The sequence below is a fragment of the Macrobrachium nipponense genome, chromosome 26, assembly GCF_015104395.2.
Source record: "Macrobrachium nipponense isolate FS-2020 chromosome 26, ASM1510439v2, whole genome shotgun sequence".
NCBI classification, from domain to species: Eukaryota; Metazoa; Arthropoda; class Malacostraca; order Decapoda; family Palaemonidae; genus Macrobrachium; species Macrobrachium nipponense.
In genome coordinates, this window is record NC_087215.1 from 29,249,720 (window position 1) to 29,266,206 (window position 16,487).

Consider the following 16,487-nt stretch of genomic DNA (forward strand, 5'->3'; position numbering starts at 1 on the left):
GTAAGCAGTGTGCAACCTCTCTCCCGCTCCTCTCTTTCTGGCCCCTACTCGGATTCGATCCCAGACTTGAATGGTATTGCAAGTGCATGAAAGTTCTCTCTCTCTCTCTCTCCTCCCTCTCCCCCCCCTCGCTCTCTCTGCCCTCCCTCTCTCTCTCTCTTTCTCTCTCTCTCTCTCTCTCTCGTCTCTCCTATCTTCCTCCCCCCCCTCCTCCTCTCTCCTCTTTCTCTCCTCTCATCCTTCCTCTCTCTCTCTCTCTCTCTTTGGTCTTGGACCATTGGATGATTTGGGATACCAAGTCCCACGTAAGTGCTGGTCCTTCTATCTGAAAAAGAGAAAAGAGGAGAGAAAGGGTAGGGTTCCTCTCTTCCTCTCACTTGCCAGCTGCCTTCTGATCTTCTTCTTTTTCTTCTTCTTCTAATTCTTCCCCTCAAGACCTGACTCAAGTCAGCCCCTCCCAGAATTCCGAGCGACTACTGGTCCTGGTGGCGGGGACTCCCGATCGGGACGTGTTTGGGAAAAGTCCACCAAAACCGGGCGAAGCTTTTCTATCGCGACCGGTAGCAGGTTTTCATTCACTTCTACTCTACGGGATGTTCAGGCAAAAATCAATACACCTCACACCCATGACGTCATACCTATACTGAGCTCCCATTGGCTGATGGGGCGACTGATAGCATCCCATTATTTATGAGAGAGAAAGAGAGACGGAGAAAGAGAGAGAGGGAGAGAGAGCGAGAGTTAGAGAGGTAGGAAGAGAGAGAGAGAGAAAGAGAGAGGGACAAAGCGGGAATGGAACTACTTGACGCCGGCGCAGCATTCCAGGCTGGGAATGAGTAGTGCGTCAGGTGTGTATACCTCCGCGCGCCGAGCCTTCTCTCCAGTGATTCCAGTGGCACCGTGAAGCCTCTTTCGCCCAACCAAGATGCCTAACGTCGGACCTGTAGGCGCCATTTTACCGGCCAAATAGCTGCTGGAAAAGTGTCACCGCGGCCTGGGAACAGCTGTATGCGGTCGCTGGCGTTGATCGAGAGGACTCTGGGTAGAGTGTAGTAGGTCGTCCTCCTCCCCAGTGCAGCTGCAACATCACCACACGCAAGCAACAAGATTCCATCGCAAAGACCGCCACTAGGAGGAGGAGTAGAAGGAGGAGGAGGAGTAGGAGTAGTGGAAGCAGCAGCAGCAGCAGCAGCAGCGGCAGCAGCAGCAACAGCAGCAGCAGCCTAGCAGTCTCTCTCTCTCTCTCTAGCACTCCCCCCTCCCCCTTTCCCCCTCCCCTTCCTCCGCCTACTACACTGCCACCGATCAAGCAACCGACGGACGACGGCGGCGGCGACGTCGTCGAGGAAGAAGAAGTGGAAGGAAGGAAGGGCCTCCTACTACTCCTCCTCCTCCCTACCTCCCTCCTCCTCCTCCGGGTCAGCAGGAGCAGGAGCAGTAGCAGCAGCAGCAGCAGCAGCAGTAGCAGGAGCTGCTGGAGTTCGCTGGAAAGGGCGGAGAAGGAATTAGTGTGCAGTTGATGTTGTTGATGTTGTTGTTGTTATTGTTGTGAGTGCTTTTAGCTCTATTGATCTGAAAGAGTGGAAGGTGGGAAGAGTAACAGGAAGAAGAAAAAGAAGAAGAAGAAGAAGAAGAAGAGGAGGAAGAAGCGAGAGAAAGAAAGAAGTAGAGGGACTGGGCCTCGTTGCTTCGTCCTGGACCTGGTCGTCCTCGTCGTCAGCAGAGTTGCTGAGGAGCTACACTTCATAATACCCACCATCCTCGAAGGGGGAGGGTATCGGGCCTTGTTTTGGTGTGTGTGGGGGTTTGGGTGGGGGTGGGTGCAGCATGGGGGCCCCCCAGGTGTGGGTGGTGGTGGCGGCCAGAAGGCCAGAAGGGGCCCGACCCCCCCAGGGGCTATTACATCCCCCCACGCCAACATACAGGTAGGCACTGCCCCCCACTGAGAGCCCTCTTGCTTGTTTCCTGCCCCCCCAGAGTGCCCAAAACAACACCGCCTCCTCCTCCTCCTCCTCCTCCTTCTCTGCAAGAAGAACAACAACGAGAACAAGAGGAAGAAACAACAACATCAACTACAACAACAACAGCAACAACAACATTGGCATTGTGGCCAGAAGCAATTTGCAGCTGCTGCTAATACTATTACTTCAAATACCACTGCTACTACAACAACAACAACTAATAACTACTACTACTACAACTGCCATTACAAGTACCGCTGCTTCTATTGCTGGTGGTCGTTTTTTCATAGCTTGGATTTGCTGCTGTCCCTCTTGAAGTACGACAGATACAACTACAACTCCTGCTACGACTGCACCCACAGGGGGAGATCCAGAGAGAGAGAGAGAGAGAGAGAGAGAGAGAGAGATATACCCAATTCAGAAGCTTCTTCCTTTACCATCGCTGCTTCCAACTGCAGAGAGAGAGAGAGAGAGAGAGAGAGAGAGGACGCTTGTGGACAGGTGGTTGACCCTACAGAGAGAGAGAGAGAGATAGAGAGAGACGTGTATGTGTGTGTTTGAAAAAGAGAGAGAGAGAGAGAGAGAGAGAGAGAGAGAGAGAGAGAGAGAGTATAGAATTATTCTTCTTCTTCTTGGAAGAGTTTGAAGCCAAAGTGCCGAAGTTGGGGGCGGGGCGGTGAATAGCGAGAATAATCAAAGAAGAAAATAAAAAATAAATAAAAATATAAAAGAGGAAAATACGAAAGGAAGTGAGTGAGAAAAGAGAGAGGGAGGACAGCGAGAAAATGCATATGGAAAAATATTCGGAATGTCCAAATATTTCAGCCCTGCAGTGAGAAAATAAAGAAAATAAAGATAGAGTGAAAGAAATAATGGGGGTCCATTTGGACGAATTAAGAGAGTCGAGTGAGTGTTTGTGAGGAAGATGAAGAAGAAGAATCGAAATGCAGTGGAGGGAATTGAAATGTCCACGATGATGAGGGAGGTGCACACGAAGAAGATGGTGTCGATGGTGTCGTTGGTGATACAGATCGTGATGGTGTTGATGATGATGGTGATAAATAATGGTGGTGAATCAGCCTGAGGCATGAGAGTGAGACGTACCACCTCCGCAGGAGCCAATGGCCGAAGTGTCGTGAGAGATTTTGACTCCTCGTTGTTGTTATTACTACTTATTATCATTACTGCTCCTCATTCCTGATGGACGAACGGTGAAGTAGAGAGAGAGAATATCCATTTCAGCGACGAAGTCGAGGAAAAGGGCCAATACGATAAATCGCAGAATTAACAGGAAAATTCTATATCAATATAAATTACGTATATATAATATATAAGTATATATATGACGTCCTCTCTCTCTCTCTTGAGTGATTGAACCACTTCAGTTGCCGAATCTTCTTCTTGCTTTTTTCACGTTCGCGAGAAATCAAAGCTGCTGCTGCTGAACGAAACGAACAAAACAAAAGAAAAACCCCACCCCCCCAAAAAAACGCTTTCACACACATCCGTAGCAGCTGCCTGTGAGACCCAGCCCCTTTCACTTCGAACAAAGAAACGACATAAGAAAACAGAATTGAAAGAGAGAAAAATCCAAGAAAAGAGAACAAAAAAGGACAGAGACGAAAAGCAGCTCCTCCCTATAAACCCGTGACCCCCCCATACGATGGCGTCAGACGGAGGGGCTGATGTAATGCCAGACCTCTCTCATTTGACCGAGGACGAAAGAAGGATTATCGAAAATGTTATGCACAGACACAAGCTCGAGGAAGAGAGAGAACATGAATTCGTCAGGTAAGAGACGCGGCAGCAATCTTTCCCAACATTGTAGTGTTTGCTGCCTTTGAATTATTTTTTTCTACTGCACTTTTCCTCCTCCCCCTCCTCCTCCTCCCCCTCCTGTTTTCTGTTGTGTTGCAGCTGACTTTCCTTCTTCTTCTTCTTCTTCTTCTTCTTGTTTTGCAGCTGATCCATACTTAAGCATCCCGACTTTGTTTACATGGGCACGATGTCATGTGCCATTTTAGCAGAACATGGATGAATCCGAAGCGATCATCTGGCGTCAGCTGACTGGCGCACGGTCCCCCTGGCACCGCAGTCACTTTCTTTCGCCCCTTGAATGTTATGACGATGAAGAGAGGTCACATCTCTACAACAGCTCTCGATACACGAATGATATACAGAAGTTACGAAATACCGAAGCCATAGAGAAGCTCTCTTTTTTATATATATATATGTATTTAGAACAGGAGAGGCTCGATGGCTTTCCTCGATACGTAATGCATTGCGGATAGGTAAGCAGGCCCCCTTGGTGGAACAGGAAAAGGGTGTTATGTTGTAAAGGCTTGAAATTCGTACAGTTTTTTTTATCTATCTTTCGAATTTTTTTAAGGGGTTTGTGAGCACAAGATGGTGTGCAGATGTGCTATTAGTGTGTTTGCCTTTTGTAGACAGGATCTCTGTCCGCTGAATTCTTTTAAGGTGTTTGTAAGCAGAGGATGATGTGTACATGTGCCGTTGGGGTGTCTGTTTGCCTTTTGTAGACAGGTTCGTGGAGCCCGATCGATAATGTGGCTCGTGAACGAGTATTAGGATCAGATGGTGTCTACTCGGTCACTGGCTACGAGATGCAACAGCTGGCTGAGCGATTGCTGATTGTGACCCAGCTGTTCAGATCCTTTGGCAGATCTGAAGACGGTTTTCCTCAGAGAGAGCTGTATATTATATGAATGCTAATAATAGAAAAACAAATTCGCAGGTATGTATGGGTGCATATATTTAAAATATGTACCCATACAGGACTGTGGATTTGTTTCTCCATTTCAAGACTCATGCTGCTATGAGAATGATTGAATTAGATGACACTTTCTGTTCAATACTAAATTTGTCGAAGAATCAAGTCATATGTCACTTGTCTTACCATCAGTTAAATACAAACAGTGTCATGGTTCATGATGTCAAATTTCAAATCAGTATTGACCTTCATTATCTTATTATTTATCTTCTGGCTGGTGAAAGATCTTGTTGCAGATCAAATATGACGATCTGGAACTCATAAGTGCAACAATTTATTGGGTTCTGTTTCTATTGATTTTACTTGGATGCTTGTGCTGACAAACTGAAGATGGGAGTTTTTTTTTTTTTCCAAATCAGAAAATGGGTAGAGGCTACCCTTATTGAAACCATCCAGTTGAATTAGTGGATATCAACTGAATTCGGTATATTTTCCCATCCATGAATTTCGGGCATAGAATGTTGACTTACTACCACAGAAGATCATTAAATAGGTAATAAACAAGAATTAATAAGGACCTAAATTAGGCTGAAATCACGATCTCTCTCTCCGATGCTACAGCTCTGTGATGTCCGTCTCTTGGTCAAGTAGTAACATCGGGATCCAACCAGAGGCCTCTTGGTTTAGTGCCATCAGTGGGCCTCGTGCAGTGCACTGTAGGCGGGCATTACTTAAGGTTCTTTGCAGCTTCCCCTCGGCCCCAAGCTGCAACCCCTTTCAATCCTTTTACTGTACCTCCGTTCATATTCTCTTTCATCATACTTTCCACCCTCTCCCAAAAGTTGATTCATAGTGTAACTTCGAGGTTCCCCCCCTCCCCCTGTTACACCTGTAAAACCTTTTTATCTTTTTTTCCTGTTTCAGCACTGAATGACCTCATAGGTCCCAGCGCTTGGCCTTTGACCTAAGTTCTGTTTTCTTTCTATCTTGGCTCAGAGACGAGGTCGCTTCCCACTAGACTACGGAGTCATAAACTGTCCTCGTCGAGTTACTGCGCTGGAAATAGACTGATATTTCGCACGTTATTGTCTGGAAGCGCCTCAGTGGCGTGGTCGGGATGGTGTTGGCGTGCCACCTCGGTGGTCGCGAGTTCGATTCTCGGGCATTCCATTGAGGCGTGAGAGATCTGTATTTCTGGTGATGAAGTTCATTCTCGACGTGGTTCGGAAGTCACGTCAAGCCGTTGGTCCCGTTGCTGAATAACCACTGGTTCCATGCAACGTAAAAACACCATACTAACAAAGAAACGTTATTGTCTGGCTTACTTCAAATAATAATAATAATAATAATAATAATAATAATAATAATAATAATAATAATAATAATAATAATAATAATATATTTTAAATTTTATGGAGAATAATAATGAAACATTTACCGGTGAAGTACACTTTGTTTTGCTGGGAAGAATAGTCAACCATCGTAAAGAAACCGTTCCAATGGACGAGCAGTGCAGAAATTGACATTCATTAGCACAACCCGGAAACGTCTTTTGGCACTGCTAGGAAACTTATTTCGGCACTGCAGCAGCATCAGGGGAAAATACATCCCACCATCGCTGAAAAATACGTTTTAGCACTGCAAGGAAACATATTTCATAATGCAGGAAAATATATTACATTGCAAACAACCGTATTAGAAAAAATATTTCTCAGCACCACAGAGTAATATGTTGCGGCTTTACCGGGAAATATATGTTGCATTGCAGAGAAGTGGATGCTTTGCAAGGAGGCATATCGTTGCAGAGAATGGATACAGAAGAATAACTATCTTTGCAAGGAATTGATACACGCGAATATTTATCTGCAAGAATTGATACAGGCGAATATTAATCTTTGCAAAGAATTGATACAGGCGAATATTAATCTTTGCAAAGAATTGATACAGGCTAATATTTATCTTTGCAAAGAATTGATACAGGCGAATATTTATCTTTGCAAAGAATTGATACAGGCGAATATTAATCTTTGCAAAGAATTGATACAGGCTAATATTTATCTTTGCAAAGAATTGATACAGGCGAATATTAATCTTTGCAAAGAATTGATACAGGCGAATATTTATCTTTGCAAAGAATTGATACAGGCGAATATTAATCTTTGCAAAGAATTGATACAGGCTAAATATTATCTTTGCAGAAATTGATTAACAGGAGAATATTTATCTGCAAGAATTGGATACGGAAATATGAATCTTTGCAAAGCGGAAATTGATTACAGAAAATATATCTTTGCAAAGAATTGATACAGGGAAATATTAATCTTTGCAAAGAATTGATACAGGAATATGTATCTTTGCAACGAATTGATACAAGGCGGAAAAATATTAACTCTTATTTGCAAAGAATTGTATACAAGGACGAATATTAACTCTTTGCAGAAGAAGAATGATTTACGAGATATTTAATCTGCAAGAATTGATACAGGCAAATATTAATCTTTGCAAAAGGAATTGGATTACAGGAGAATATTATCTGGCAGGAATTCATTACAGGCAAATATTAATCTTTGCAAGAAATGAAATTACAGGAGAATATTTTATCGCAAGAATTGGATACGGCAATAAATTAATCTTTTTGCAAGGGAAATTGAATACAGGCGAATATTTATCAGGCAAGAATTGTTTACAAGCGGATAGTTATCCTTTGCCTAAGAAATTGGATACAGGCGAATATTGAATCCTTGTAAAGAATTGGATACTTTGGCGGAAATTTCTTTTGGGGCAAAACAATTCATACAATGCGAATAGTTAGTCTTTGCAAGAATTGATACAAAGGCCTAATATTTAATCTTTGCAACAAATTGTACAAGGCGAATATTTAGTCTATGCAAACGAAATTTGATACAGGCGAATATTTATCTTGCAATAATTTGAAATTACAGTCAATATTTAATCTTTGCAAGAAATTGGATACGGGTAAATATTCATCTTTAAGAATTGATACAAAATATTTACTTTTAATTTAATCTTTATTTGCAAAGAATTGATACGGGCGAATATTATCTTTGCAAAGAATTGATACAGATTTACATGAAATACTTATCTTTGCAAAGATTGATACAAGAGGAGAATTTATCTTTGCAAAGAAATTGATACAGGAGAATAAATTTTATTTCTTTGCAAAGAATGGAATTTTACAGGAGAATATTTATCTTTGCAAAGAAATGAAAAAGGAGAATAAATTTTATTTGCAAAGAATTTGAAACAGGAAAGAATAATTTTAATTGCAAAGAATTGTACAGGAGTATATTTATACTTTGCAAAGAATTGATACAGGAGATATTTAATCTTGGCCAAAGGAATTTGATACAAGGCTTCAATTTATTTTCTTTTGCAAAGAATTCATACAAGAGAATAATTTATCTTTGCAAAGAATTGATACAGGAAGAAATAATTTTATTTGTCCCAAAAAGAAGTTTGATTACGAGGAGAATAATTTTAATTTGCAAAGAATTAGAACAGGAGAAATATTTATCTTATTTTGCCAAAGAATTGGATACAGGAGAATAAATTTATTTCGTTTACAAAAGGAATTCATACAAGAGAATATTTATCTTTGCAAAGAAATTGAATACAGCGGAGAATATTTATCTTTGCAAAGAATTGGATTACAGGAGAAATATTTATTCTTTGCAAAGGAATTTGATACAGGCTAATATTTATCTTTGCAAAGAATTACAACAAACGGAGAATAAATTATCTTTATCAAAGAATTTTGGATTCCAGGAGGGAATAATTTTAAATTTTTTGGTTGCGAAAGAAATTGATACAGGAGAAATAATTTTATTTTGCCAAAGAATGATACAGTGGAGAATATTTATCTTAGCAAAGAATTGATACAGGAGAATATTTATCTTTGCAAAGAATTCATACAAGAGAATATTTATCTTTGCAAAGAATTGATACAGGAGAATAATTTTATTTGCAAAGAATTGATACAGGAGAATAATTTTATTTGCAAAGAATTGATACAGGAGAATATTTATCTTTGCAAAGAATTGATGCAGGAGAATATTTATCTTTGCAAAGAATTCATACAAGAGAATATTTATCTTTGCAAAGAATTGATACAGGAGAATAATTTTATTTGCAAAGAATTGATACAGGAGAATATTTTTCTTTGCAAAGAATTGATAAAGACGAATATTTATCTCTGCAAAGAATTGATACAGGCGAATATTTTTCTTTGCAAAGAATTGATACAGGCGAATATTTATCTATGTAATACAGGCGAATAATTATCTTTGCAAAGAATTGATACAGGCGAATATTTTTCTTTGCAAAGAATTGATACAGGCGAATATTTATCTATGTAATACAGGCGAATAATTATCTTTGCAAAGAATTGATACAGGCGAATATTTATTTTTGCAAAGAATTGATACAGGCGAATATTTATCTATGTAATACAGGCGAATATTTATTTTTGCAAAGAATTGATACAGGCGAATATTTATCTATGCAAAGAATTGAAACAGGCGAATATTTATCTTTGCAAAGAATTCATACAGGCGGATAATTATCTTTGCACAGAATTGATACAGGAGAATATTAATTTTTACAAAGAATTGATACAGGCGAATAATTATCTTTGCAAAGAATTAATACAGTCGAATATTTATCTTTGCAAAGAATTGATACAGGCGAATATTTATCTATGCAAAGAATTGATACAGGCGATTATTTATCTTTGCAAAGATTCGATACAGGAGAATATTTTTAGGCAATGTTCAGTTGTGTTCTGGCATTGTGGGGAAATACATCTTGACATGACTGAAAAGCTTATATGTTGCCATTGCAGAGAAATATCATTTTGCATCGTCGTAGAGGTCATTCTCATATAAAAGTAGACTGTATCCCATAGACGGGTTTTCTCCATATCACAATAACTAGTTCAGTGAATGGGGTTTGACCCATATCACAAATATGTAATGTAATGGGTGGTTTGGCCTATGATGTGGATGCTTTACCACTTCACAAAAAAGTCCGATTACAGTTGAGGTTTTTCCCTGTGAAAAATACTGGAATGGATGGTTTTTCCCACATGTAAAAAAAAACACTTCTATAATAAAAAAAAAATAACATAAAGTAGTGGATGGCTTTCCTACAGGTCACAGAAAAAAATGATATGGAGGTTTTTATCCTTAAATCACAAAACACGACTATAATGACAAGGTTATTTTTTCAACATCTTCCTTTCCTTTTACTGTACTTCTGTTCATATTCTCAATGCAGCTGCGAGGGTTTCCTCCTGTTGCACCCTTGAAACCCTGTCGCTCTCAATTTCCCTCCTTTCAGCTCTGAATGACCTCATAGGTGCCAGTGATTGGCATTTGGAATCATTTTTATATTTTATTCCATTCCACGACTAGGTTTTTTCCTTGGTCGGAAGAAATCGACTACGAGGGCTAAAAAAAAAAAAAAAAAAAAAAAAAAAAAAAAAAAAAAAAAAAAAAAAAAATCGACTGCAACAGATACTTTTCTTTTCCTTGCTCAGAAAAGATCGACTAGAATGGCAGGATTTTTTCCCTGGCGAAAAAAAAAAAAAAAAAAGCTGATCGAACGGAAAGGATTCCACCCTGTCAGGAAAAGGCGAGGTTTCAGAAAAGGTCCACAACAATCGAAAGGTTTATCTCCCTGACTAGAAAACATCGGCCACAATGGAATTTTTTTTCTTAGGTCATCAAAAAACGACTACGATGGAAAGGGGCGTAAGGAATTATTTTCTGGACATCAAAAAGGAGACTGAAGGAAGGGGTTTTCCTCCTGGGCACAAACTATGAACTATAATGGAAGTTATTTTTTTCCCCATGGCCTACAAAAATGTTACACTGGCAGGGTTTTTCTTGGTCACTAAAACCACTAAAGGTGGAAGGAGTTTTACCATTGACCACAAAAAACGTATTGCATCGATTTTTTTAATATTGGTCAAAAAGCATCAAATGGTAATTGATATGATTTTGGTAGAAATAAAAAAAACTACAAATGTTGTTTCCCAAAGATCACAATTTATGACTTGCGGTTGTTTTTTTCCAAAGTTCCCAAAATATTATTGTACTAGACGTTCAGTGGGTGGTATTTTAAAAAAACCAGCTGCAGTGGATGGCTATTTCTACCTTCACACGACACTGGGAAGGATCTTGTTCCAGTAGATCACATAAATCGTAATATATTGGATGGCTTCTTCCCCTCACGAAAGATCTGGAGTGGATGGATTTCCTTAATGAGTGGTCGTCGTGTTCTCAAGGGAACCATTCCATTGGAAGTATGTACGCATTACCTTCTCAAAGGAACCGTTGCATTGGATGTATGTAGGCATTAACTTTTGGATGTATGTTGGCATTGACTTCTGAAAGGAATCGTTGCATCGGATCTATGTTGGCATTACCTTCGCAAAGGAACCGTTGCATCGGATGTATGTTGGCATTACCTTCTCAAGGAACCGTTGCGTCGGATATATGTAGGCATTACCTTTTGGATGTATGTTGTCATTACCTTCTGAAAGGAACCGTTGCATTGGATGTATGTTGGCATTTCCTTCTGAAAGGAACCGTTGCATTGGATGTATGTTGGCATTTCCTTCTGAAAGGAACCGTTGCGTTGGAAGTATGTTGGCATTACCTTCTCAAGGAACCGTTGCATTGGATGTATGTTGGCATTTCCTTCTGAAAGGAACCATTGCGTTGGAAGTATGTTGGCATTACCTTCTCAAGGAACCGTTGCGTCGGATGTATATAAGCATTATCTTTTGGATGTATGTTGGCATTGACTTCTGAAAGGAACCGTTGCATTGGATGTATGTAGGCATTAACTTTTGGATGTATTTTGGCATTGACTTCTGAAAGGAATCGTTGCATCGGATGTATGTTGGCATTACCTTCTCAAGGAACCGTTGCATCGGATATATGTAGGCATTACCTTATGGAAGTATGTAGGCATTACCTTCTCAAAGGAAACCGTTGCATTGATGTTATGGTTGGGCATTGGCCTTCTGAAAAGGAAACCGTTGGGGCAAAATTTTGGATGTATGTTGGGCCATTTCCCTTCTGAAAGAACCGTTGGCAATTTCGGATGTATGTTGGCATTTCCCTCTGAAAAGGACCGTTGGCATCGGATGTTATTGGGTTGGGCCATTTCTTCTTGGAAAGGAAACCGTGCAATTGGATGGATTTTTAATTGTTGGCATTTCCTTCCTTGAAAGGAAACGTTTGGGGCATAATTGGAATTTTGGTAATTGGTTGGCCATTCATTCTGGAAAGGAACCTTTGATTGGATTGTTGGTTGGAAATTTCTTTTACGAAGGAACCGTTGCATTGGATGTATTGGTTGGCATTTGGCCTTCTGGAAAGGAACCGGTTGCAATTGGTTGATGTTGGGCCACCTTTCTTCTGGAAAGGAACCGTTGCATTGGAGGTTATGTTGGCATTTTCCTTCCTTGGAAAAGGAACCGTTGGCCAACCGAGATGTATTGTTGGCATTTCCTTCTGAAAGGAACCATTTGGCCATTGGATGTTGTTGGCATTTCCTTCTGGAAAGGACCGTTGGCACCCTTTGGATGTTATGGTTGGCATACTTTAAAGGAACCGTTTTGATTGGATGTATGTTGGCATTTAAAATTCTGAAAGGAACCGTTGCTTGGAATGTAGTTGGCATTTCCTTTCTGAAAAGGAACCGTTGCGTTGGAATGTATGTTGGCATTTCCTTCTGAAAGGAACCGTTTGCATTGGATTATGTTGGCATTACCTTCTCAAGGAACCGTGTTTGTATTGGGATGTATGGGTGGCATTACCTTCTCAAAGGAACCATTGCATCGGATGTATTTGGCATTACTTCTCAAGTTACCGTTGCGTCGGATGTATGTTAGGCATTACCTTTTGGAAGGAATGTTGGCTATTAACTTCTCAAGAACCGTTGTATTGATGTTATGGTTTGGCATTACTCTCAAGAAACCGTTGCATCGGATATATGTGGCCTTACTTTTGGATGTATGTTGGCATTACCTTCTCAAAGGAACCGTTGTATTGGATCTATGTAAGCATTGCCTTCTGAAAGGAACCGTTGCATCGGATGTATGTTGGCATTACCTTCTGAAAGGAACAGTTGTATTGGATGTATGTTGGCATTACCTTCTGAGAGGAACCGTTGCATTGATGGTGTGGCATTCTCTCAAAGGAACAGTTGTATTGGAGGTATGTTGGCATTACCTTGTCAAAGGAACTATTGCATCGGATGTATATTGGCATTACCTTCTCAAGAAACCGTCGCGTCGGATGTATGTAGGCATTAACTTTTGGATGTATGTTGGCATTACCTTCTCAAAGGAACCGTTGAATTGGATGTATGAAGGCATTACCTTCTCCAATGAACCGTTGCATCGGATGTATGTTGGCATTACCTTCTCAAGGAACCGTTGCGTCGGATGTATGTAGGCATTACCTTTTGGATGTATGTTGGCATTACCTTCTCAAAGGAACCGTTGTATTGGATGTATGTAGGCATTACCTTCTCCAAGGAACCTTTGCATCGGATGTATGTTGGCATTACCTTCTCAAGGAACCGTTGCGTCGGATGTATGTAGGCATTACCTTTTGGATGTATGTTGGCATTACCTTCTCAAGGGAACCGTTGTATTGGATGTATGTAGGCATTACCTTCTCAAGGAACCGTTGTGTCAGATGTATATAGGCATTACCTTATGGATGTGTGTTGGCATTTCCTTCTGAAAGGAACCGTTGCATTGGATGTATGTTGGCATTACCTTCTGAAAGGAACCGTTGAATCGGATGTATGTTGGCATTACCTTCTCAAAGGAACCGATGCATCGGATGTATGTAGGCATTAACTTTTGGATGTATGTTGGCATTACCTTCTGAAAGGAACCGTTGCATCGGATGTATGTTAGCATTAACTTCTCAAAGGAACCATTGCATCGAATGTATGTAGGCATTAACTTTTGAATGAATGTTGGCATTACCTTCTGAAAGGATCCATTACATCGGATGTATGTTTGCATTACCTTCTCAAAGGAACCGTTGCATCGGATGTATGTTGGCATTACCTTCTGAAAGGAACCGATGCATCGGATGTATGTTGGCATTACCTTCTCAATGGAACTGTTGCATCGGATGTATGTTGGCATTACCTTCTCAAGGAACCATTGCATTGGATGTATGTTGGCATTACTTTCTGAAAGGAACCGTTGCATCGGATGTATGTTGGCATTACCTTCTCAAGGAACCATTGCTTTGGATGTATGTTGGCATTACCTTTTGGAGGTATTTTGGCATTACCTTCTGAGAGGAAGCGTTGTGTTGGATGTATGTTGGCATTTCCTTCTGAAGGAACCGTTGCGTTGGATGTATGTTGGCATTTCCTTCTGAAAGGAACCATTGCATTGGGTGTATGTTGGCATTACCTTCTCAAAGGAACCGTTGTATTGGATGTATGATGGCATTACCTTCTCAAAGGAACCATTGCATCGGATGTATGTTGGCATTAACTTCTTAAGGAACCGTTGCGTCTGATGTATGTAGGCATTACCTTTTAGAAGCATGTTGGCATTACCTTCTCAAAGGAACCGTTGTATTAGATGTATGTTGGCATTACCTTCTCAAAGGAACCATTGCATCGGATGTATGTTGGCATTAACTTCTCAAGGAACCGTTGCGTCGGATGTGTGTAGGCATTAACTTTTGGAAGAATGTTGGCATTACCTTCTCAAATTGAATGTATGTTGGCATTACCTTCTCAAGGAACTGTTGCGTCGGATGTATGTAGGCATTACCTATTGGATGAATGTTGGCATTACCTTCTCAAAGGAACCGTTGTATTGGATGTATGTAGGCATTACCTTCTCCAAGGAACCGTTGCATCGGATGTATGTTGGCATTACCTTCTCAAGGAACCGTTGCGTCGGATGTATATAGGCATTACCTTTTGGATGTATGTTGGCATTTCCTTCTGAAAAGAACCTTTGCATTGGATGTATGATGGCATTTCCTTCTAAAAGGAACCGTTGCATTGGATGCATTACCTTCTGAAAGGAACCGTTGCATCGGATGTATGTTGGCATTACCTTCTCAAAGGAACCGATGCATCGGATGTATGTAGGCATTAACTTTTGGATGTATGTTGGCATTACCTTCTGAAAGGAACCGTTGCATCGGATGTATGTTGGCATTACCTTCTCAAAGGAACCATTGCATCGGATGTATGTAGGCATTAACTTTTGGATGTATGTTGGCATTACCTTCTGAAAGGAACCATTGCATTGGATGTATGTTTGCATTACCTTCTCCAAGGAACCATTGCATCGGATGTATGTTGGCATTACCTTCTCAAGGAACCATTGCATTGGATGTATGTTGGCATTACCTTCTCAATGGAACCGTTGCATCGGATGTATGTTGGCATTACCTTCTCAATGGAACTGTTGCATCGGATGTATGTTGGCATTACCTTCTTAAGGAACCATTGCGTTGGATGTATGTTGGCATTACCTTTTGAAAGGAACCGTTGCATCGGATGTATGCTGGCATTACCTTCTCAATGGAACTGTTGCATCGGATGTATGTTGGCATTACCTTCTCTAGAAACCATTGCATTGGATGTATGTTGGCATTACCTTCTGAAAGGAACCGTTGCATCGGATGTATGTTGGCATTACCTTCTCAAGGAACCATTGCGTCGGATATATGTAGGCATTACCTTTGGATGTATGTTGGCATTACCTTCTGAAAGGAACCGTTGCGTTGGATGTATGTTGGCATTTCCTTTTGAAAGGAACCGTTGTGTTGAATGTATGTTGGCATTTCCTTCTGAAAGGAACTGTTGCATTGGATGTATGTTGGCATTTCCTTCTGAAAGGAACCGTTGCGTTGGATGTATGTTGGCATTTCCTTCTGAAAAGAACCGTTGCATTGGGTGTATGTTGGGATTACCTTCTCAAAGGAACCGTTGTATTGGATGTATGATGGCATTACCTTCTCAAAGGAACCACTGCATCTGATGTATGTTGGCATTACCTTCTCAAGGAACCGTTGCGTCTGACGTATGTAGGTATTACCTTTTAGAAGCATGTTGGCATTACCTTCTCAAAGGAACCGTTGTATTAGATGTATGTTGGCATTACCTTCTCAAAGGAACCATTGCATCGGATGTATGTTGGCATTAACTTCTCAAGGAACCATTGCGTCGGATGTGTGTAGGCATTACCTTTTGGAAGAATGTTGGCATTACCTTCTCAAAAGAACCGTTGTATTGAATGTATGTTGGCATTACCTTCTCTAGGAACCATTGCATTGGATATATGTAGGCATTACCTTTTGGATGTATGTTGGCATTACCTTCTCAAAGGAACCGTTGTATGGGATGTATGTAAGCATTACCTTCTGAAAGGAACCATTGCATCGGATGTATATTGGCATTACCTTCTCAAAGAACAGTTGTATTGGATGTATGTTGGCATTACCTTCTCAAGGAACCGTTGCATCGGATGTAAGTTGGCATTACCTTCTCAAAGGAACAGTTGTATTGGAGGTATGTTGGCATTACCTTCTCAAAGGAACCATTGCATCGGATGTATATTGGCATCACCTTCTCAAAGAAGCGTCGCTTCGGATGTATGTAGGCATTACCTTTTGGATGTATGTTGGCATTACCTTCTCAAAGGAACCGTTGTATTGGATGTATGTAGGCATTACCTTCTCCAATGAACCGATGTGTCGTATGTATAT

General features: G+C 40.7%; 1 protein-coding gene across 1 annotated transcript in view; it reads left to right on the forward strand.

The window, feature by feature from the left end:
* Positions 1 to 795: 795 nt before the first annotated feature.
* The window catches only part of LOC135200115 (regulating synaptic membrane exocytosis protein 2-like), a 259,188-nt gene continuing 243,496 nt past the window's right edge, over positions 796 to 16,487 (forward strand). The window contains 1 exon segment of the mRNA XM_064228455.1: positions 796 to 3,752. Within this exon segment, the coding sequence (XP_064084525.1) occupies positions 3,625 to 3,752 (128 nt within the window). The 5' untranslated portion in view covers positions 796 to 3,624.